We start from the raw sequence: 18716 nt of genomic DNA on the forward strand, positions 1-18716 counted from the left end.
TAATCAACACGGTGCAAAAAAGCCAGTGCTCAGCTAAAATGCCGAAGCCCGGGTACGATGGCTCGAGATGCACAACACCAGTTCGTCTAGCGATAATATTGCCGACGAATGTTGCAAGCGAAATCACGGGTAAACAGACAATGTTGTTTGACAAGAGATCCTCGCTGATTTTCAACATGATGATAACAAATAGCGTGCAAAGTGCTGTCTAGTGCATACGAGGTTATAACGTATGATTTGAGTACACTAGAAGAATTTTTAGTAAGTTCAAATAAATTCATCGAAACGGAGTTTCATTGAAAAATCTTTTTTTGTGTCGCATTTAAGAAATAATGTGCAAAGTGCTATACCATTTTATAATCCTTATTAAATGCGCCAACTTTGGTGAAATTTGCCACTACTAGCGCCATACATAATTTATTCAGTACAGTCACTTAAAGTAAGGTGAAAATTTTATTCAGAGTATTTTAGTTCCTCTAAAACTAACAATGTTTTCCAATCTAAAGCAGTTGGATAAGAATTTATGATTTCATATTACTGGAGCACTATTCAGGATAATGTAAGGAAGACTGCAGACGAAAAAATAAAGATTTGTAGCAACATGAGTCAAAAGACTGGCACAGGGTGTACTTTTTCGTGGATGACACATAAGTCACTGTAATTTAAAAACTGTAGGACTTAGATTTTTTTTTATATTTTTCTGATAACATTTGGAACCTTGCCGATCATCTGGTGCCTGTTGGACGTCGACTTCAGGGACACCCTGTAGATTCTTCATCATAAACTTCATTGTTTCTCATCATTATTATATTACACCTTCTTTTCTAAACCTATGTACCTCTTTCTTCTGTTACAGATTTAGCATTTTATAATCTATAACTTTATTCAGAAAAAAAATTTATGTGCTATCAAAGCGTCGTCGTCAATGTCATTGCAATTCTGTCATTGTCTGTTACTGTAAACATGCGCATTGTGTGAATTTGTGTGTACGTTGGATACATTAAGTAAACGAGCAAAGTAATAAGAAAGCAATGGTAGCCTTGTTGAGATTGGTCACGTATTTTCTTTTCTATAAACGCTCAACAAAATATGCACTAGCATCGTTTTTGTTTATTATGATGCTTTTAATTGTGTGGCGGAGTGGGTTCATTCGAGTTAGAAACATACCGTCGTCTTCAAACAAGTACGTACTGTCGTGGCAATGGTACTACATGATTGAAAACGATGACGACTCGTCAAAATTCCCAGAGTTACAGTGTCGAGTAAACAACTGCATATTCACTGGTGATAAGAATTTCTTCGGCGGAGACCACTCGCGATTCGACGCTATATTTTTTTATCAGAAAGTTTTGGAACTCGACGAAGAATACCTTCCAATAAACCGGTCCGATTCACAAGTATACGTATTCGCAACAGTAGAGTCTGCATACAACTATCCGGCTTGTGAGACCTATTTCGATGACTTCTTCAACTTGACGCTCACATTCAGACTTGATTCAGATATTAGTTGGCCTTACTTTTTGGTACGCGACCTCGCGGGTCAAGTCGTGGCTCCAAAAGTCGACGTAAAATGGCCAGAGCAGGAAAATACATCGATTAGTTCAAGTACATTGAGTATTTTGTCTAATAAAACTAGGGCTGCCGCCTGGCTGGTGAGTCACTGTCGGGCTGACAGCTTGAGGGACGAGTACCTCACGCGACTCAGCGAGCATTTATACCACTTTTCACTTGAGATTGACGTGTTTGGTAAATGCTCTAACATAAAATGCCGATATGGTAATTGCGCAGAAATGTTCACCAGGGATTATTATTTCTACATGGCATTCGAGAATTCTTTCGCTCCAGATTACGTCACGGAGAAGGTGCTGCATGGGTACAATAATTACGCAGTTCCCATTGTGTACGGCGGCGCTAATTACACCAGGTGAGACGTGTCTATGTTGCCTATAGCGAGACTTTTCTAAGGTTGAATAATGAGTAGGTACTATTTAAAATGTTATTTTCCACCTCTGCTTTATGTAGTTATATTTTATAGTTTATAGTTACCTGCTATGATTTAGGGAAGACTCTTCATTTACTTATATTTAGTATATTGACCTAACTATATCTCAATTAAGTTAGAGCGATGACAGACTGTGACAATAAGCTTAACTTACTTTATATAGTAAAGTATTTCGTCCAAAAATATGTATACTAATGCGTTATTTACGCGTATAAATAGAAAGAACAATGAAACAATAAACATATTCTCTCTTTACAATGTCACTATCATTGTAATATTGTCTATCTATTACACAATGCCAATAATACCTATGGAGTTTCTTGCTCGTTCTTCTCCATAGGAATCTACACTTTGGAACGAGCAAATAGCTTCACTTGAGGACTGACCGACAGACAGACGTTATTAATATTATTATATTTGCTTTGACGTTCAAAAGTGCCTTCCTGGTCTATTTGATATAAATAATTTTGACTTTTTTGACTTATTGTCTGCAGATTCCTGCCACCTGGATCGTACATCAACGCGCATGAATATCATCCGTATAACTTGGCATACATTATGTACCAAGCTATAAAAAATCCATCGATATACTACGAGTACTTTAAATGGAGGAACTTCTACACGATAGACGCAGGCCCACCGGGCACCCACCCTCTTTGCAAGCTTTGTGAGGTCTTAAACACGGGCGAATTAAGTCCTAAGACGTATCCCAAGTTTAGGCTTTGGTGGAATCTACCCAACGGCATGAAGTGGTGCTTGCCACAGTCATTTTGGAATGAAATGACGCTTGTCCATGTCGATAATAGCCACATCGTCAATATGTACTGATATATTATCTAGTAATTGATTTATTGTTTTGTATGAAGGTTTCTGTTGCACTTTTAGAAACATTATAATATAGATGAAATAGATGTATATGTAAATAAAAATAAATGATTAAAACATTTTGTGTTGGTTATGCTTACTAAAAACTTTGGACGTTTTCGTACAAATTCATTGCTCAATTTCAATATATATTTTTTTGTTTTCTTTGTTATGGTCAGCCATATATGAAAGAACCAGAAAAAATGAAAGAAGTACCTAGCTCTTCCTTCAAATTACGAAACAACATTCCACGAAGCATTTTTAATAAAAAAAAGCAATAGAAAAGCCTTGTGTACAACTAAGTTAATACTTAATAGTAACAAATACGTATCAAATCTTTAGCTCAGCTATCAAATCTCCCTCACGCAAGAGATTACCGAAACCTCATCAACTTGTAACTATAAGAGTTCATAGAAAGCGTTAGCGATAGTTTTGTAATCCCTATACAATAACAGGCCGTTATTAATTTCGTATCGGTAACAAAAGAACATGTTGCTACAAATATTAGTAGAAAAGACGGCGCAGTAATTAATGTTAGAGTCGTATTGGTTGAATCCCGTCGTTAGTCCCGGGGGAGGCGCGGCAAATCGCCGCCGACACAATACGGTAGTTAGGGAGGGCTCTTCCCTATCGGCCGACGTTTAACGAGCAAATTATTTAGTAAATGTTGCCAAATAATAACATTAATGCGTACGAGGGGCGCATGAGTACAGTCCTACAGACTGGAGGACCCGTCGATGGCTGCACGGCTCACTGAGCACTGCTTCTGTTTCGGTAGGTTTGTGTAGATGGGGATGGAATGTCTTTCAAGGAAAACAATGTTAAATGTGGTACCTACTACCTAGTAATAGCACACCTCAGCATACAGATGTCACAAAACACCTTACAAGTTCTAATTTTCCAATTGAACTTAATAGGCTATAAGTCTCCAAACCTTATTGACAATGTAAACCTGAAAAAGAAATTGGTCTTGTATCATCAACAAAATAATGCTTAATTCCCAAATACAAGGAATGGCATTGAATAATGCGCATCAACAAGAAGCTATTGATAAAATCTCAACAATCTAAATATTGGTGGTGTGCAAAAATAATGGTGATGTCCACAAAGGCTGGTTGTCGCCCGCGCGGAGGGTGGCGGGCCCTCGTCAGCCAATAAGAGGCCGCGGCCCGAGTACCAGCGCAAACAGCCGCGATCCTGAATGCCACATAATTGAGTGGCTCCTCGACTCCGCTCCACTGATCCATTGTCAACGCCATTAAAGCAATTATGAGCTAAATGCTCGCGAATTAATGATGGTTTTATAGACGTTTCACGCTTCATAGCCTCTTTTAAGTTCGTCAAGTTGACGGTGGCATTTGTTTTCAAGTTATCTTTTAGTTCTTCGTAAGTGCTTGAGATCTTACAAATCTAATCTATTACGGGAATTCTACAAAATAATAACTAATGAAAAATAGATCTGTTTCATTTGGAACCATACAAATTGTTACATATAAGTTTCTAAAGTGACATACTGCATTACTCTTTAATAGTAGCAAATATAAATGCCTCTAAAACATAGGTTTTCCAACAGCCAGACACTAGAGACTAGTTAGAGAATATAAACCGCATAGCTAATTGGCCGCAGCGCGCGCTAAACATTTACTCGTAAACTAAACATAATAACGTATTCAAAGCGCGCGGTACATTTGCCGACATTTTACTGTGTACCCCAACCGACCAACCCAGCCCCTACCAATGTTCACGTCACAACCAGCAAAAGTTTCACGTAACCAGACAATATGATGATTCTCTTCAGATTTGAAGAAAACGTCGTAATATTTTCCAATTTATATTTCTTTTAATATAGGTCGCATTACATATTTGTACGGCTTTTTTTGGCTTAGCTTATTCGTTGTAGTTCTTTTTATGATTTAGAAGTTCAGTTTTTCGTCAATTGAATCTTTGGGTCATCTTTGGGTTCGGAACCTTCCAACAGTAAAGTATCAATGTGATTTTTTCCGAGTGATATGTACTTTCTAAGATTATTTAAATACCACTGTCAAACGGTAACAAAAACGGAAAACATCGTGAGGAAACCTGGGCTTATAATTTCTAATTATAAGTTTGAAATCGCCAACCCTCATTGAGCAAGCGTGGTGAATAATGCTCAAACCTCCGTGTGAGAAGAGTCCTTTGTCCTTTGTTAGCAGTGACCACTATACCACACCATAGAAAGTTGATATGATGTGTGTATTTTACATCCACGAGACATGAAGTTTTGGTCACGTCAGTTTAAGTGAATTCTTATTAGATTATGACGAGTAACGAGATCCTAATTAGGTACAGAAATATAAACTATTATCCTACTATACAATACACATATTATCCTACTACATCTCTTTTACAAACAGTTTTTACTAATACAAAACTCAAAATACATCAAAGACGGACGGAGTTCGTACCAACGTAACTCGTACCACTGTCCCTGGAGACTCGAAGTCCCCGCAAACGGAATGGATAATTCAATAACCGGCGGAACGCGCCACCTAATCCTCAAATTAGCAATACGATATGAATAAATAGATTTTGGTCGAACAAAGCAGGTGCCTTGGGAATACGTGGTAGGGGACACGGCGGTGTTTAGCGAATCATTAGTTTTGCTAATGAAGGGTTGCGTCAATACCAATGTCATTTGAAATGGGGTTGCATGCGACGTAGTATTCAGTAGAGATAGAAGTTATGCAAGTTTTTCTATATTTGAAAAATCAATAGAACATTTTCAAATAGGAAAAGGAATCTATAAATACGAATCGAAGCTTTTCGTTAGTTAAATGTAATCATAACTTATAGTCATATGAACGTTACTTACAAAGCAAATACAGACCGAAACAGAACATACTCTCCCAGATAATATATTGTCACATATCAAGATCTTACATAATGAACGTTTCCACGTACATTAATGGAGTAACTAACATAAACAGATAGCAATCTAATCTCATTGTTGCAGTGACGTCAATTATAACAGATACATTGAACGGCGCAGAGATACGCCAATTAGGCGAGGTACAGGAAGCTGGCGCGCGTGCGCCCACCCTAATTGTTTCCGACATAGTCTTGCCACCCACTTCCACCCTTGTATGTCAAATTATTATGCAGAATTCCCACTTTATTGTGGCAGAAAAAGAAAATCTTTGTCAATGTACGCGTGACCGCTAAGCCTGATGTTTTTACGAGTAGTTTCCGCATTGAGGATAGTATCTGAATTATATTAAAATAACCTCTATTGTAAAATTAATTCATTGATGAAGAATTTTAAATAATTTTCTTAACAGGTTTATATACTACTTTAACTGAAGAAGATTTTTTTTATGTTATTATTTTGTTCAAAATTGACCGGTTACCAGCTCATACCCAATTTCAGTATAAACTTTTTTTAATTTGTTAATATTTTACTCCTGCCGTTGAACAAAAGCCTCCCCCTTAGTCCTCCAAGTAAAACGACAAGCCACCACCTGCATCCACTGGCTCCTCGCGACAGTGGACGTCTTTCCGTTGATAATGATGATAATGATTACTCCTGCACCTTATATGACTGCACATATACCTTCTACCTTCACATAACAAGCAAAGGTACGTAATCTCTACGTGATATGGTCACAATGGTACTTCTACAAGCCGGCTGTACTACAGTTGGCAGTCCCGCCCGCCTCCCGTAGCTCCGGGCGATAACAAGGAAAGGAATATCAGAGCGTAAAGCTGGAACTGCACGATGTTTTCACAGTAACAGTACGTTTTAAGTACCACTGCATTCACATCGGACTCACTCTACCATACTCTCTACTATTACATTTCTCTGAATCGGAATTTGTTCTTTCCGTGTTGTTGAGTTTTCGCACTGAGTAGGTATTGTATTAAGTTTTGAGATTTATGTACTACTGTGGTGAAAGTTAATTGAAGGAATTGATGATAGAAAAATATTTTTAGTAGCATGCCATTCTTTGTGGTTTTGGGCGACAAACAGTATTATGTAGATATTTTTGAAAAATGGTTCAATGCATCTGCATGTAGATCACTGGACCAAATTATCGTATAATTAAATTATAATTATTTTACCTAATGGTAAAATCTACGGCTCTTATGTGGCTATTAAGTACTTAACAAAGTTAAAGGCAAACCAACGGTACCAACATACATTGAATTCAAGTTTCAAAAATATTTCTTTCAAATCAAAAACACCCAATGTTACATTCACTGCCAAAATACCTTTGTGACATTCACATAAAACAGCATTGTTCCCTAAAAGCACTTCACGATATCAGTGTACAGTGGAAGCCACACAAAATATCAACATTTTTCGACGATGCAACTTGACACTCTGGTCATCCGGAAGCAATCGGGCGCGATGCACTAAATGCACGCAATTGTACGCGCCACGTGCCGCCTCGTGCGCGCGTACTAAAGAGACGTACAAATGCGTGCCGAATTACTGACGTTTCTATTATAGTTGTACGCCAACGATTTACGCTTGTTAGGCATCAGTTAATTATGTTCTCAGTGAATGGGCAATTGTAATCTCTGTTCATATTTAATCTGTACTTTTTATCATTTGCTTGTGATTAGTTTTGTTGCTGTTATTTTAAGAATCTATTAGTACTACATATAAACAAAACATATCGTCTTTATTCAAATAAGAATAGTTTTTTTATGGAATAAGTCGGTAAATGAGCAGACGGATCACCTGAAGATAAGCAATCGCCGCCGCCAATGGACACTTGAAAACACTAGAGGCGTTACAAGTTAAATTTAAATCAATAAGGATAAAAAAAGATATTGATGATAAGAGAGATGCCAAAAACATGTACATATGTGCTAAAAACATGTACCTTGAAAATACATACTTCTAAGCTTTATTAAATGCGTAATTTTTTATACTTGCCGCTAATATATTAACTACCTTGTAATTAAGTAGGTATTCATTGTTGCTAAATTTGCTGATTAAAAGCAAAAACACATCGGTTTTATAATTCATTAAGTCTCTGTGATGGCGTAGAGTGCTATTAATAATGCTCTTTGATTTCGTCGTACTAAGTGCTGTGCCCGTCTCGCGCCCGCCCGTGGTTCAAACAATAACTAGTGAAACTATCAATTTTAATATTTTGTGGCCAGTACTATGAAAGTTATTCTGCTCTGACGTATTTTATAGAATCTGGAATTTCGGAAGGAATTGGGTAGATGACTTAATTCTTGTTTTAATGCCCGTCTTGTAGATTAGTTTAAAACATTCGACACGTATTTTTTATTTTCTTAAGGAAACACATACTTTCGAAGCTATAGGTATTTAGAATATCGCGTGATGTCACTTATAGGTACGTTTTATATGTAATAATGACGTATTTGCTCCCACTCTTAAACTTTGGTTCGTTTTATCCAAGTATTGATTTCTTATATTCCAAAAAAAAAAAATATATGACTTTTATTTTTTCATTACTTAACTGACGGACTTAATAAATTTAAAATTTTCATACCCTATCATTATCCCTATTATTAAATTAAAATATTTTTGATTCTGGGATGAAGCAAGTATTGTAGAAGTTAGACTACTAATGCAGGCATACAACACATTTTCCATTTTAACTGTATAATAAGTAATTAGTTTTAAAACTGATCAATATTTTGTCTGACATAGATACAGACCAAACCTAGAATATCGTGCTCAACATTGGATTAATAAAAGAGGAGTTATTACTGTACTATACAATTACATACAACAACAAAATATGAACAACAATGACCTACTAAGAGAATAATCCTAAACACACTCAGTAATTATTGACAAAACATTTTTTATGAAACACGCAACCCTTTCATCAGCCTCAATCATAGTAGATCCACTCTCTAGAGATTGCTTAATATCAGGAACATTCGGTGTAATATCAACGTAATACAAACTATGAGTGAAATGGGGAGAGCTCACGTCGCGGGGTGAACAGGGGGTCGAGGGGAAAGGGGTAGGGGTAATAGTTCATCATCCGATAATAGCGGGATTAACACGATCCAACCCTTTGTGGGCGGCTTGTAAAACTTCACCAAAACATTTGTCCGCACTGATTATAAATTATTTATTCGTCCTACATTAAATATTCGCACTGTGAATACGTTATTGGTTTGGCTTATTGCCTCTCTTTACCCACAAAATGTGTGATTTTAACATATAAATATGAAATTCGTGTTACATTTTGCTTTCGTGTTTGGTTTCTGTTTTTGTTTTTATTCTGTTGTTGCACTGCGTGCTTGCTTTTTTGGATTCGATTTTATGGCTTCCATACTAAGTTTAATTTTTTTATACGACATTACCATCTCTTACACCCATTAAGAATCGAAATCTAAAAAGAAAGTTTACATTTACAAAGAAGTCATTTCAACTAAAAAAAAATCTTGAATTAGGTAAACTAGTTAAGTAATTTAGTTTCAGCATTTAACTGAATTATTTTAATGCAGAAAACACGATGGAGCTGATCTACAATCACACATCTCGACTGCTTAGTATTTAGATTCTATTTAGTGTTTTCAATTATTTTTCTTAAATTAAAATATCTTTCAATAGTTTTACTAACACGAAGCTAAAATTAAGGCTTAGTGAACAACAACCCCATACAGCATGTTGTGAACAGCCAAAAGTAACTTAATATATTCCCATCACACATCAGAAGCCCCTTCAGTTATCCTAACAACTACTTTCACCATCAACTCTGTCAATTTATATTTGCCTGCAATCATTAATGTAGGCGTCGACACGTTTCGCTGTTTTGCAAAGCGGGCACTAAACATCGCCAGTCCGTATAGAGACACCTCGCCTCCCGCACCTAGCTGTATGCTGGGTGACGAAGGGGAAGTGCTCCCGACCGTCAGAGTACGGTGATAGTCGTCGAGTAAACTAGCTGAATGAATAGGTGTCAGAAGCAATGCGTCAGGGCGGCCCGCTGGGGGCGAGTCAGACGTGCCGCGTAACCGGACCCACTCGCATCATAATGCTACATAATTCAATTGATTCCCCGACACTACCCGCACGCTTCCTTCTAACTTCGTTTAGAACGTTTTGATATCGGATACGCCGCCGGTTTAACGCCTTCTTACAATTCTTTCCCCACTGACCCTTGGTGAAAATAAAACGTGCAAATTCAATTGACTATCTTGTATTTAACAAAATAAATAAGTAACAACATTTAGCTTCTTATGACTTAGTGGTGGTAAGATACGGCAGGGGAGGAGAAGGTCACGTGACCAAGGTTTTCAGCGTAAGCTACCTTGGCTACGGGAGCAGCGGCGTACGCAACCTTGGCGACGGGAGCCGCGGCGTACACGGGGGCGTGCTGGTAAGAGAGTTGAGCGGGAGCCTGGGAGTAGGTGACCTGGGCGGGAGCCTGGGAGTAGGTGACCTGGGCGGGAGCGTGAGCGTAGGTGACCTGGGCGGGAGCGTGAGCGTAGGTGACCTGAGCGGGGGCCTGCGCGTAGGTGACTTGGGCAGGAGCAGCGGAGTAGGCGACCTTGGCTACGGGGGCAGCGTACGCGAGTTTCGCTACGGGAGCGGCGTAGGCGAGCTTGGCGACTGGAGCGGCGTAGGCGAGCTTGGCGACGGGGGCGGCGTAGGTGACCTTAGCGACGGGAGCTGCGCTTACGATCTTGGTGACAGGAGCGGGAGCGTAGGCGACGGGAGCAGCTACGGCGATCTTAGCAGGAGCTTGAGGGATGGGGGTGCCTTCGTAACGGACGACAGCGTTGAAGCCGTGCTCTTCATCGGCGGTGTAGTCGACGATGCGGTGGACACCATCAGGCTGCACTAGAGAGTATGAGCCGTGCACGGCGTCGCCGGAGCGAGACTCCTGCTGTTGCTTCACGTCACCGCTTTGGTTGTCGTGGACGGAGTATGTGTATTCGTACTGAGCGGGTGCTTCGGGCTGGGCGTATGCCAGCTTAGCGACAGGCACCACGGGGACGGCCACAGCGGTGGCGGCGGCCACGAGGGCGGAGAAAGCCAGGAACTGTAAAATATAAAGCTCGATAAGTAAGTTATACAAACTAGTCTAAAAGAAATAGGCTATTTTCTCGAAGGACAATCACTATATCTTTGTACAACACAACTGGTTATGGCGACATCGGATATACTCCAAATTATTTCGAGAGATTAATGTAATTAATCTAGTTTAATGGCTGATGTTTATGTCTTTGCAATCGGTTTGCACAATCAACACATTTGAACTTACTCTAGCGGCCATGTTGTCTGGTTTGTTTATGGTTGACGAGTGTGCTACTGCTCGGTAGCAGAGAGCTTTTATACTAGACACATGTGTTGCGTATGCATATGAATACGTACGTAGAGTGTACATATAAACAGGTGTACTTGCGCCTACCTGATGCCCGCGGCGGAGCCAAAAACTGGATCGATGATAGCGACAAGATAAGGTTATGTAACATATTTCAAGTTCAATTACTTTGTTTACATATTGCTCGATACTAAAATTTATCGATTGTAGGTTTAAGTACGTACGTAGTAAAGTACCTTTTCGCTTTTATGAATATCTATTAAACAACTCATATAGATTTTAATAATTTTGACGTGTAAAAATGATCTTTTGTATTATAAAGTTAAAACAATAAATTTATTTTTGCAAATAGAAAATAAATTCATTGTTTCAACGTTATAATACAAAGTTCTATTGAAGTTTTGGAAAAAGTAAGTAAGTCAGTTAGTTGGTTATACAATATGGGTCAAGTTAGTAAAAAAATTCATTGATGATGAGATGATTCAATTTATTGAATTCAAACTTCGTTCTCTATATGCAAATCACCTTAATACAGTATAATCAGTATCAATAAACCAACAATATAACTGGAGTCACGAACAAATTCTATGCGTTTATCTTTCACATCTCTTGATATGAATGAATTGATGCTACGTAAAGAGTTTTGATACTTGGAATGATTAAAGTATTGAATTCTGTTTGAATCTTGAATTCTGTTTTAATTATTATGTTACATTTTAATATTGGTTAAGAAAAATGTGATTTCTTTGCTAATTTATTTTTACGGTGTAAACCTTTCGACTCCAGCTGTTAAAATTTTTGGATACGCAGATAAGAAAAGACTGTGTTTCAAAAACCGATTTCAACAAAAATTCAATCATCATGTCCTGACCTGGTGAAAATGAGGCCTTGTTGGCAGACTAACCTTTAAAAAATTTTTTGAAAATCGGTTCGTAAGTGGTGGAGTAATTGGTGAACAAATAAAAAAAACATTCGAACATAGCACCTCCTTTTTTTTAAGTCAAAAAAAAGAGATTAATTACAGAGTTAATACTAGAATTTGATTACAGTGTATATGTCTCTCACTCGGATTTCGGAGTCAGTCTTACCTTTAACACACCATCAAACAAAAATACTAAAAGTATCAAAACCACATCATCCGCCGTCAGACTCGGTCGTCATATAACTAATTAGGATTATCCACGAGGTACATTAGAGTGATACCTATCACAGCATTATCTAACGGCTACTGGGAAATAGGTACTTGCCACAATAGAGAATATTAATCAAGTATAAGTAGATCGCAGTTAGCACTATTTCGGCTAATGCATGTCTTACATTTGTTTACGTAATGTTTAGTAATCAGTCGTCTCTGTTTAGTATTGATATTAATCACCATGTCAAATATTTCAATTGCTTTAAATAATGTTTCTCTGAATTAGGTAGTAGTAGTAAGTAATTTTGTGTTTTAGTGGTTCATATTTTGTTATTAAGTAGTCTGACGTAATTAAACGTTAAAGCTCATCTATAATATAAAAATAAGTCGGGTTTTCCTTCCTGACGCTATAACTCCAGAACGCACGAACCGATTTCCACAGTTTTACATTCGTTGGAAAGGTTATAGCAAAGAAAATTCAGGAAAATTTTAAGCGAAATACAGGAAACAGGTAAAGTCATTGGTGGCGAAACGGAGTTCGCTGGGTTTGCTAGTCGCTTATAAATCTTAATTCTGAAGGATACACTTTAAATGGTAAATGATATTTATTTTTGCAAATAGGTTACAATGTAACTCTTTTACACGTCAAATCTCTTAAATAACTAGAAAAAATGCCCAGTAATAATTTGCTCGACTTGGGAATCGAACCCGAGACCCCTTACCTGGCAGTCGCACTTGCGACCACTCGACCAATGAGGTAGCATATAATTTTTATCATTCTTGAATTGGTTAATTAGATATGCATTAACGAAGACGTATGATTTCAAGTCATCACATAATACATCACTCATTCACTCAACATCTTTCTTTTAATAATTCTACTACATTAACTAAAGAAACTTGCGTAAATCTGACCTACATATTACATGAATCACTCCGGAACGAATCAAAAGCCTTGTTCAAAGAATCCATTGAAGAAAATAATAAGATCAATTAAGTAGGTACGGTACGACAATAATTTCCGGTAGTCAGTGTCACCGAAACAGGTATCGAATCTTTGACCTTGCCTTAAACGAGAGTTTAATTCTTGTGCCATTGAATTTACGTTAATTACCGACCACATGTGATTTTTCTCACGAATGAATTAATTGTTGACACTTATAGGGAATATTTTTATTGGTTTCGGTAAAGGTTCTGTAGGTACTTAAAAACTATATACTATAAATAATAAATAAATAATAAATACTTTACTTAAAGTACCTAGCTTTACTGACAGACACCGGAGCTTATTTCTATTTGTTGACATTTCAAAAGTACCTATTTATGGCTTAATTGGAATACATGATTTAACTTTGACTATGAATAGAACATTCTCCATAATTTATATGTTATTATGAAATAAATAAGAAATAAGTTGTAATCATTATTAAATTTTACGACTGAGATTTTCACACTTTCTTACAAACACAAACATAGTTTCATTCAAAGACCTAAAATACTGACTAATGTAATAAAAACCGCTTTAATCTGTTTTAATGAAATAAATATAAATTATTTTTACTCAGTCATTTGACATAAAAGTACTGTATTATAATTTCAAACAATACGATTATCTAAATTCCACTTGTATGAACCAATTACTAAACCAATGAACAGTAAGCCGGTTCGAATAAAGCGACCAATCAAAGCGCCGAACGCGTTTTCATTTCGATTGCTATAAACGTAAAGCAAACTGGTACTAAGGGTCCAGTCTTACGGAACCCAAGACCGTAAGTGTAACAACTGACACTAGAACTGGTTTTAAGCAGCGTCATTAAGCGTAGCTATTACTTACAAGTGATCGCTCTAATTTTTCCAAATTGCTAAACTATTTGGTTACGTAACATTCATACTTGAGCAACAAGTTTTGTTACATATTGGCCAAATTTTATTGTTCCTCCGGGGCATATAGACAAAGCTGCTAATTTGATCGATGTTTGTTGTCATTCGATACTTTTCATTGTTTGTCTTGTATTATTTACTGACTTGTTGTACTCGATACTCGGTTATTGAGAACATGTCAGTAGGTATTTATATTGGACTTGTTTACTTTTTATCGCAATAATTTATTGTTTGAACTTGTGCAGCAGATGTGTATCTGCCTATCCTTTTGGGCAAAATCAATCACGTGTCTTTTTTAAGAGTGGTAATGAACTTTAACCTTTTAAAAATAAGATATCATTTCAGTATGAACTTAAAATTACATGTTGTCAATAAAATATTTATTTCTATCTATTATGTAGGTACAAATAAATCATCATCAGCAGCATCATATCAGCCACACAAGGTCCACTGCTGAACATAAGCCTCCTCCAATGACTTCCAGATAGGAAACGACATGTATCCATTCATCTTCAACTTTAAAATTGAATAAGACCATAGAATAAGCCTAAAATAAGAAAATAGTAGCTTGATATGATAACTACATTATACATATGTATTTGGTTAATTTAGAAGCCATTAATGATAATGAATGACCGTCGTTAAACAACGGAAGTATTGGTCAAATGTTGCTGTCCTCTGTTAACTCTGTCACAAATTGTGTAACATTGACAAGTTTACTTATTTTTAAATTATTGCTTGCTATATGAACAGTGAACTGTACAACTGTACTTATGAACTGTGAACAGTACTTAATGTGTAACTTAATTACAGCTTATTAATACGGAAGTTTTATGTTTATAAACATGGAATTAAATTGTGTACATCTTATGTTTTAGTAGATACTTTTTCATTCTCACAATCACAGATGCCATTTGCGCTGAGCGTGCAAAGCAATTGCAAGAATGCAATGCAAGAATCTTGAACTTATGAACCGATGGTAAGAGCGACTGATATGATTTTATGGTCAATAGCCCATTTAGAATAAGTTTCATTTCAGGTTACCGGAAGCTCCGGCTCAAAGCATGTGTAGAACATTCCTTCTCGCCTCTCCCAAGGCGGGAGAAGTCATTGGATGATTTTGTCCCCTCAATAAAAAAAGTCCCACGTGCTTCGGATCGATCGACCACAGGATCAACAGGATACATCATAAACCCTACATTGAATGTTAGCATTAGCTGCAAATTCAATTTGACAATCACACTAATTTGTATAACTTTAATCAGCAATAATTGACGCCCTTCAACCGACCAAACTAACTAAAGCCTTGTCAAAACTTAATGAGCCATTATACAGTAATTAGCCACGACAGATTGGCCCTTACCACACAATACGAGTACTCAGCAATATTTCTGTATCTGCTAACATATCAGTAAGTACAGTCACGATAAAAACAGTTTCACGCTTGATGCCCAATCAATCAGAGATAAAGTACTTAGCGTTACACATATTATATTTCCATTGGACCGGACCACACCCAAAACAATTCGGTCAAGGCCTTGGTCAACAGTCACCAAACTACTTTTAATTTCTCTAAACCGCCCACTGTAAACAGACCCACGACACAACCTCTTTAATCCCGACCGTGCCAGCACTATACTCGTAGAAAGCGAGAGGTCTAACTATACTGGCGACCACTTGTTTCTTCAAATATTTTTAATGCATAGTTCGAAATTATTGTTGCAATTTGTGCTTTGTAGCAATTATTCTTGTGTCGTATTTAATTTATAATATTAGATTTATATTTATCTGCGCATTTAATTATGTACATGGTAATTTATGCTCGTTCAATTTGCGTATGAATAAATAGTTTGTAATGTTGCATAATTAGCAATTAGGTAAATATGAGTATTATACTATACGATGTTGTTTTAGTGGTAGTATTCAACTACATGCTTTTCAGTGAAAATGCTCGAATATAAAATCACACATACACTACACTTTCTTCTTTGAATATTTTACAATGATCTTTCCAAATAATAACAATATGATGCTAGTAATTTGACCTGTGGCCTTAGAATTGAACTCATATATTGTCAACTTGCGTCACCACGCTCCGCCCTAATTCATTGAAATAAGTTCCCTTTCTACTTTCAATGGCACATAAGCCTTCGTTCCTAGAATGATGAAATTTAATGTGAAATTGTTACATAAAACTAGGTTAAGAACAGCTATCCTTGCTAATAAAACCCTTTCTACTATATCTAGAGTTTGGTTAGACAACACAACTGTTACGTTTAATCTATCACAAGTGTGAATAATTAATATGGTAAAATTTAAAAAAAGTATACTTACAGCTACATAATACGAAAAGTAGGATATACTAACGAATAATAACACTGTAAATCAATTCAATAATTTAATGGCACTTATTCATTTAAATAAATAAAACAGTTCGTTCAATTAAATAACAATAGATCTAGTGGTGGTAAGAGATAGCGGGAGATGAGTAAGTTACATGGGCTACGGGGGCGGCGGCGTAGGCAACCTTCGCGATGGGGGCAGCGTAGGCAACCTTGGCAACAGGGGCGGCATAGGCGATCTTGGCTTGGCGACGCGGCGTAGACTGGAGCGTGGGAGTAAGAGACTGCGGCTGGGGCGTAGGCTACTTTGGCAACGGGAGCGGCGTAGGCGACCTTGGCTACGGGGGCGGCGTAGGCGATCTTGGCGGGTGCAGCTTGGACGGGGGTGCCCTCGTAGCGCACGTTGGCGTTGAATCCGTGCTCCTTGTCGGCGGTGTACTCGACGATGCGGTGCACACCGTCGGGCTGCACGAGAGAGTACGAGCCGTGGACGGCGTCGCCTTGACGAGCCTCCTGCTGCTGCTTCACGTCACCGCTGTGGTCATCGTGCACGGAGTATGAGAACTCGTAGTGAGCGGGCGCCTCAGGCTCGGCGTACACCACCTTGCTGACGGGGACAAGGGGCACGGCGTAAGCCGCCACGGCGAGGGACAGGATGATGACAACCTGGATAAAAAATATTTTATGAGTATCATATTATTAACTAAGGTTCAAGCCATATTAAAAAAAAAAGAAACTAATTGAATATAAACTACAGGAAAAAAAATATAGGAATCGTACCTTGGATACCATTTTGAAGTGTAGTTGTTGATACAGATATCAATACTGAACTGTAATAACGTATGACTTTGTTGCACTTTATATACATCATATTTGTCACCTTCTTGTAACTTTGGTGACATACTTTGAGCCCGGGGCACGACAGCCTAGCCCACAATGATTGAGAGGTGAAGGTCTACTTACTACTCATATGTTGCTTAAGACAGATTACTTATTAAGTGGGTAGTGATTTTATAACTTAACACTATTAAAGTGAAATTATTAACACATACCTCGAATCAAGAAAACGTATAAATGCATGCAAAAAAAAGCATTAAATTAATATCTACGTCATCATCTACGTGACGGCATGCATGCCATATGTTGCAGTTATACTTCGGCCGTTCAGAGAATGCGTTCCTGACACCTATCAGTTAGTCTCTTCTAGTGATGGGCATAACAATACACTGAGTTCGTTACCGTTCCTCCAAAATGAACCGCCGCATTATTTTAAAATTATTTTCGTTTTAAATTCGGCGGAATCATTTAAAATTTATATTTTAGTTATTTAAGTGGAGACCAAAAATATATAATAAAATTGTTATTGTGTTTTTAAATATATATTCATACAATAAAATTATTCTTTGTTACAAAGTTACAATCTGTATTTCTATGCAATAAAGTAAGTACATTGAATTGAATGTGCGTACAGAATATTAATCAGACTCCGATCCGATCCGATTCCTGTATAAGAACAGATTACGATACTTGCCTGTTTTTTTAGCACAGCACTACAAAATATAAAGCGCTGACATAACCTTGTAATAGCGCAGTATAGATTTAGAAAAATATTTTTTACCAAGTTATTTGACACTCAGTTTGGCACAAAATTACAACATTCATTGATTATATTATTGATATAATAATATTGTTTTAATACTCCTTAATTGTTAAATGGTAAACAACCAGCAAAAATATTTTTATCGTAACTGCAACGCCATTACAAAGTGACGTCGTCAGTTCAATCGCGACGTGTCAGGAACGCATTCTCTGAACGGCCGAACATTAACAAATATTTGTATGATCTTTAGTAAAGTACTAGGTACTTAAGTTTCGTGGTCTTAAACTAACATTCAGAAGAAAATCTAAGGTTTCAAAATAACTAAAGGAAAGAATGATCAGATACGGTATACCAGTTCCAGATACTAACATTTCAGTTGAACATCAAGAGAGTGATCCGTTTGGATAAATATCGACTTCATAATTTCTTCTCACAAGCAAACATTGGTACTTAATACATTTTTCACTTTGATACAATAACATAAGCTCAATCCAGTAAGAGAATGTATGTGCATACTTTACGGTATTAACCTGTATGTCATTTATCTCATAGATCGATCGCGTGCGCGACCTTCACCTCTAAATAA

The 18716-nt window shown here is 37.2% G+C and overlaps 2 protein-coding genes across 2 annotated transcripts; one reads left to right on the forward strand and one right to left on the reverse strand.

The window, feature by feature from the left end:
• Positions 1-961: 961 nt before the first annotated feature.
• Positions 962-2947, forward strand: LOC118274081 (alpha-(1,3)-fucosyltransferase C-like). The gene is made up of 2 exons (XM_035591438.2): positions 962-1924; positions 2497-2947. Exons 1-2 carry the CDS (start codon positions 1032-1034, stop codon positions 2828-2830), a joined length of 1227 nt encoding a protein of 408 aa, XP_035447331.2. The 5' UTR covers positions 962-1031; the 3' UTR covers positions 2831-2947.
• A 7081-nt stretch (positions 2948-10028) lies between these two features.
• LOC118274403 (cuticle protein-like) lies at positions 10029-17476 on the reverse strand. Its single transcript, XM_050707767.1, has 4 exons — positions 17311-17476; positions 16822-17196; positions 16716-16769; positions 10029-10905 (listed from the first exon to the last, which is right to left on the reverse strand). Exons 1-4 carry the CDS (start codon positions 17320-17322, stop codon positions 10090-10092), a joined length of 1257 nt encoding a protein of 418 aa, XP_050563724.1. The 5' UTR covers positions 17323-17476; the 3' UTR covers positions 10029-10089.
• Positions 17477-18716: the final 1240 nt, after the last annotated feature.

Source organism: Spodoptera frugiperda, chromosome 3 (genome assembly GCF_023101765.2).
Source record: "Spodoptera frugiperda isolate SF20-4 chromosome 3, AGI-APGP_CSIRO_Sfru_2.0, whole genome shotgun sequence".
Classification (NCBI taxonomy): domain Eukaryota; kingdom Metazoa; phylum Arthropoda; class Insecta; order Lepidoptera; family Noctuidae; genus Spodoptera; species Spodoptera frugiperda.

What these genes read in the sequence shown, in the direction of transcription:
- LOC118274081 (XM_035591438.2), top strand. Translation starts at nt 1,032, where the DNA reads ATGGTAGCCTTGTTGAGATTGGTCACGTATTTTCTTTTCTATAAACGC. An exon ending in GGCGGCGCTAATTACACCAG is followed by an intron (nt 1,925 to 2,496) that starts GTGAGACGTGTC and finishes TATTGTCTGCAG; the next exon opens with ATTCCTGCCACCTGGATCGT.
- LOC118274403 (XM_050707767.1), bottom strand. An exon ending in CCAAAGTAGCCTACGCCCCA is followed by an intron (nt 16,770 to 16,821) that starts GCCGCAGTCTCT and finishes CGCCAAGCCAAG; the next exon opens with ATCGCCTATGCCGCCCCTGT. An exon ending in ACGCTGCCCCCATCGCGAAG is followed by an intron (nt 10,906 to 16,715) that starts GTTGCCTACGCC and finishes TTACTTATCGAG; the next exon opens with CTTTATATTTTACAGTTCCT.